Here is a 6,137-nt window from a genome sequence, read left to right on the forward strand (position 1 = left end):
ATAGTTATAAAAAACGTTTTAATTAATATATATATTTTTTTAATTTGATGAGAAAAATTCTCTTCTTTTTTTTTTTTTTTTGAAAAAGGGATCAGTAATTTATTCATAAAAATGCATTTTAATGAAAAATTATTTCCTTTGGCTAAAATAAATTGAAAAATTACTTTCTAAAATAATAATTTAATTAATTTTGACAAATGTCCATAAGCATCAATAATCGGACCTTGTCATTAATAAGGCCCGACAATGAATTTACTAAAGAAGCGAAATAAAGTTTTTGCTTTTACAAATCTAAGACTTATATCTGCTGTAAGTCCATTGTTCTTCAACAATTTTTGGGTGTTTTTACAGTACTAAAAGTGGCAGAGACTCGATATAGGTTTCCTTTAGAGCACAACCCACATTGAATGCCACGCGGTTTTGTGAGGCAGAAGAGGCATTACCTTTGCCATTGCTGACTTTGGCATTGCCCCCTTGAGTTAATGCTCTTGCTGTAATCTTTTGACTCTGTGGGAGGGGAGGAGAGGGTAGGGCTACCCTTTTGCTCCTTTTAGGTCAGCGTCGTCTCTCTCTCACACACCCTTCCCAATTCTCTTTTCTATATATGCAGGACCAAGCAAACCTTTCCCCTGGACCCTTGTCTTAAGCTTCCAAGAGGAAAGAAAGAAAAAAAAAAGTATTGCCAAAAGCAAAACAAAGAAGCTCTAAAGAAACAATAGACTAGTGAAGAGCATAAAATCTGTTTTCTTGAGATTTAGTGGTCTCGAAAAGAAAAAAAAAAAAGAAACAAGTGATATGGGGAGACCACCTTGCTGTGACAAAGTTGGTGTCAAGAAAGGGCCATGGACTCCTGAGGAAGATATCATCTTGGTGTCTTATATTCAAGAACATGGTCCTGGGAATTGGAGGGCTGTTCCTACCAATACAGGTTTGTTTTTTTATTCTTTTTTATCTTTCGATTAAATTATATCTATTTTGAGCTACGTTCCTCTTTTTTACACAGTAGGTCTTGTTTTTGGTTTGGTTGATCATAAAGGAAATGCAATCAAAAGTTCTCAATTTTTGTTTTTTCTTTTTCCTAGTGACATTGAAAAGACCCACTGCAATATAAATATAGTGAAGTTATTAATCTTGTTTGTTTCTGGTTTCCAGGATTGCTTAGATGTAGCAAGAGCTGCAGGCTTAGATGGACTAATTACTTAAGGCCCGGGATTAAACGGGGTAACTTTACAGAACATGAGGAGAAAATGATAATCCACCTTCAAGCTCTTTTAGGCAACAGGTATCTATCTTCTCTTTCTCTCTAAGGTCTTAAGCACCCGAGAGGAAAATTCTTGCTTTGTAACCCAATGTATAATGTGTTATGATTGTGTCATCTGTTTAATCTTAGATGGCAATGGCATGGATAATTGGTTTCTCAAAAGCAGCAATATAAATGTAGCATTTATTGTTTGTGCAGATGGGCTGCAATAGCATCTTACCTTCCTCAAAGAACAGACAATGACATTAAAAACTATTGGAACACTCACTTGAAGAAGAAGCTGAAGAAGCTCCAAGGCAGTGAATGTCATTCTAGAGATGGGTCATCATCATCATCACAGAAAATTTCTAGAGGTCAGTGGGAGAGAAGGCTGCAGACTGATATCCATATGGCTAAACAGGCTTTAAGCGATGCCTTGTCCCCAGAGAAATCAAGTGGTTTAGCTGAGCTGAAACCCTCTAATGGGTACATTTCTTATGCGAAACCAGGAGGCTATGCATCAAGCACAGAGAACATAGCTAAGTTGTTAAAAGAGTGGATGAGAAATCCATCAAAGCCTGTTTCTGCAAACTCTGCTGCCACTCAACTATCATTTGACAATATGGCTGGGACTGATTCTGCTTCTAGTGAAGGGACTCCAAGTAAGGAAGAAAAAAGCAGCAGGGAAATGTCAGAGGCTTTTGAGTCACTGTTTGTCTTGGAATCTTTTGATTCTTCCAATTCTGATTTCTCACAATCTATGTCACCTGAGGCAAGCCTTTTCCAAGATGAAAGTAAGCCAGATCTTAATGCCCAAGGGCAACTGTCATTGCTTGAGAAATGGCTTTTTGATGATGGTGCAAATCAAGGGAAAGATTACCTTAGTGATATCACATTAGATGAGAATGCGAATTTTTTCTAAAGGGATTTCTTGTTTTAGGGGCCTTTTGGGATTCTTTTGATCTTGGCTTTTTTTTTTCGCTATAGGTCTTGTTCAAGGAGGAAACTTGTCACCCCTTTCGTGGTAGAACAGAAGTGTAAATTTTACATTATTGTAGCAGATATATCTTTAGTTGAGAATAAGCAATTTCTGTCCTCATTATCTGCATAGAAAAAGATTTATCAACTTTGTAAAATCTTGTATTTGCAATTATGAGATGAATTAGAGTACTTGTTATTTAAGCTGTTTTGGCTTTGAGCCTAAGAAAGTTTTAGTTGATGGAGTTCTAGTCATTATCCGTGGATGAGTTTTGCTGGATTGAACAATTGCTGTAGGTCCTTGTCATTATCCATGGATCAGTTTTTCTGGACTGAACAATTACTGTAGGTCCTTGTCATTAATAGTTTTCTTTGATTTTAAAGGATAAGAGGCAAGGAAAAAGGAGATGGAAAAATAAATGGATGAACAACTTATTAATAGCAAACACGCCCTTCTATTTATTGGATGTGCTGAAGAATTAAAGTTTGACTTACTTTCTTGTGAGCCTGTGCATCCCATGACCCATGATGAAAGAAAGTCAACTACCATGGCATGCCATTTTGCTTAATTGAAAGTTGATTGAAGCAAAGGTAGCATTAATTAGGTAGGCTACTAGAACCTTGTTTAACAAGTCAATGTGAAGTAAATACCCAGCTAATATAGAGGAAACTTTTGATTGCATTGTCTCATCTAATAAGCAAAAGCAGAAAGCAGATAGTATTGATTTCATGCCTCGTGCTAGATCATATCAAAGGAAGAACCTTTGGCTGAACAGTGATCAGGCAGATCAGCATAGTTGAATGATTACAACCCAAATATCACAGGATCCTTACTTTCTTTTTTTAATATTATCTATGTTTACCCAAAATATGAAAAGAAAAAATGTATATTTCAATAGGCAGATATTGCTTTGGAAATCTCCTAGCCTGGTCTTAAATGCAACATGTGATACCTTTTGATTTTATTGCCTGTTTTCACAGGTTGGAGGACTAGTTTTAAATGGTAATCCTGACCATGCAATTGCAAGAAATATACACACTGTAAAGCCATAAGAAAGTCAATTAAGGCCTCATGAAAAACATTACCCCCGATGACAACCAAAGCGAAATCAAAATTCAGAAAGATGAAATTCCATTCTACCCCCCGTTGGAATTCTAAGAGGGGCGTATTAAATTCTTTGTCCCCTCTTCTTCTATCAAATGCCATTGGAAATTTGGCAATGAAGGCTGTATCTAGCCTAGCCATTATGGGGAAATAGAGACGAACAAGTCAAGATCCAACTTAGCAAGAAAGTTTCTTCATCTCAAACATCATTAAGTGCAGTTACATGGTGAAGTGATGGGTGTGAAGCTGGCATCAAGTAGAGGAGTATAAGAGCACATTTTCATACTAAATTAAATCTAATATCTCTAAAGTCTCTTCAAATTTTACATTTTATAAAATCTTAAATCTCCAAATAATACAATATATATAATTCTCCAAAAGATACAAATTTCTCATCTAGTTAACATCTTTTTACAAACTAAAACTAAATACTCACATCAAAGCTTACAAAAATTCAAGGGCAGATGTTAATTTTGCTAACCAAAACTCTCACCAAGCAAATCTAATTCCCAAACATGTAGAAAAGATGAAATATGTAAAAATAATGAAAATTAATGAAATGAATACAACCATTCAACAAGTAACTGACATCCTTTCAATTAGATTGAGCATGCTTCAAAACATTTAAACCAAAATTACCAATATTAATATAGATATACAAAAAAAGTTTAGGTAATCTCATTAATCATCATATTACACCAAAATGTTATTTTTAGATAGCAAAACAAACATAATTTCACAAATATTAAAATTTTAAAGATCTTTTATAACATGCTATGACCATACTTAACCCTTGTGATATAGATTATAATCAGAATGAAAATCATAATTAACTCTAGTGGCATGGGTTATAATCACATCGATAACCACAAATAACCCTAGTGGTATTGATCATAAGTATACTGGAAGCAACTATTGGCTGCATTGAATAGATATCACAAAAACCACTATTTTGTAATTGGTGGCACAATTTAGATAACAATCTCTATTCACAAAGTACATATCAACATTGCCAATATTTAACCTCCACTGGTAGAATCTTAACATAGCCATACTATGAGACAAAACAAAACAATTTTTTTCAAATTAAAGTAATGAGTACAACCACTCAACAAGTAATCGACATCCCCTCAATTGGATTGAATATGCTTCAAAAATTTAGGTCAAAATCACCAATATTCATATAGATATGAAAACAAATTTTGGGTAATCTCATTTAGAATCACACTATTCCAAAATTTCATTTTTAAATAATAGAACAAGCATAATTTCACAAATATTCATATTTTAACGGTCTTTTGTAACACACCATAGCCACACTTAAACCTTGTGACATATGTCATATCAAAACGAAAACCATAATTAACTCCAGTGGCAGTCATAGTTACATCAATAACCATAATTAACCCCAATGGCATGAGTCATAAGTATATCAAAAGCAACCATTAGCTGCATGTACTGAATAGATATCACAGAAACCACTATTCTGTAACCAGTAACACGATTTAGAAATCGATCTCTAATTACAAAGTACATGTCGACATGGCTAACATTTAACCCTAATTGGCAGTATCATAACATAGCCATAATAGGAGACAAAAAAAACATATATTTAGATTACCTAATTTCACAAAACAATATTGTCACGACCCAACTCGAGGGTTCGTGATAAGCGCACAAGCCCAGCAAGCAAGCTCACTATACTCGAGCTAGCCTCAAAATCTGAAATCATGCAATACAAATGCCAAGGGATTTAATAAGCAAATAGTCATAATAAAATTTAGATATATATTACATTATCCTTGGCTCACAATCCATACAAGTATTCAAAGGCCATACATTGGCCATCAAATCGAATTCATACATAACAACCCTTATACAAATCAAATGGCACATCGTACTTGAAATATTTTACAAATAAACCAAACTGGAAGGCGAAAGGCCCACACAAACTCAAGGGAGTGGCACAATAGAAGGGAGACCTACTAGATGCCAATTACGTGTTCGTTCAATCGACTACACTTGCCACATAACCCCATAACTTCTCTTATCTGCACATGGTACAACAAATAAGTGAGTCATCTAATACTCAGTGAGGGGATACTATCATGAGATAATATTTCACGTATAAATTAAATATCTAGGCCTATCCAACCATAATACACTCATATTCAAGCATTTCCAAATCAAAAGGTACGAGGATCATCTTAATATCTTGCCTGCACAACTCATTATATAAAACCTTGCAGGATTACATCTCAATGGTGTATCATATTCACAATTTACAAGTTTCATGTCCTCATATCAAATCATATCAATTCAAGGCTTACCTTTAAAGTCGTTACCATCAAACTAGGCTTCATAAGCACACCTTAGTTGCTTATCACAACCTCAAATCTCATTTACATATAATTTGTTTGTCTCAAAGCTTTTCAACAAATATCATTCGTAGTCAATCACCACAATTTCATATTTAAGTCAAATCATGCCATACTCGATGCATAGTCTAACGAAATCGAATGAGTGATCCTACCTTAGACATCGTTATCATGCACGGTGGCCAATTGATGAAGAAACAAATCACGCACAGGGTAAAGCCGTTGGGTGGAGAATCAAATCACACACAACCACGAAGCAACTAGCAAAGAACAATTCACACACGCGCTGAAGCAACGAATAGAGAATTAAAATCATCGACTAGAGTAATCTTCTGACGTTAGCATCACGTAGAGTACTCTCAAGCGGGTGGAATCAAAGCACCACAAACGGGAATCACAAGCGAGACTAATACCACCGTCCTTACTTGCCACCATC

The 6,137-nt window shown here is 35.0% G+C and overlaps 1 protein-coding gene across 1 annotated transcript; it reads left to right on the forward strand.

Annotated features, from left to right (window-relative positions):
- The first annotated feature begins 474 nt into the window (after nucleotides 1–474).
- Nucleotides 475–2,463, forward strand: LOC18601511 (myb-related protein 306). The gene is made up of 3 exons (XM_007032467.3): nucleotides 475–928; nucleotides 1,153–1,282; nucleotides 1,460–2,463. Exons 1-3 carry the CDS (start codon nucleotides 796–798, stop codon nucleotides 2,160–2,162), a joined length of 966 nt encoding a protein of 321 aa, XP_007032529.1. The 5' UTR covers nucleotides 475–795; the 3' UTR covers nucleotides 2,163–2,463.
- The last annotated feature ends 3,674 nt before the right edge of the window (nucleotides 2,464–6,137 follow it).

This window comes from Theobroma cacao, chromosome 4, assembly GCF_053813885.1.
Source record: "Theobroma cacao isolate CCN51 chromosome 4, ASM5381388v1, whole genome shotgun sequence".
In the NCBI taxonomy this organism is placed as follows: Eukaryota; Viridiplantae; Streptophyta; class Magnoliopsida; order Malvales; family Malvaceae; genus Theobroma; species Theobroma cacao.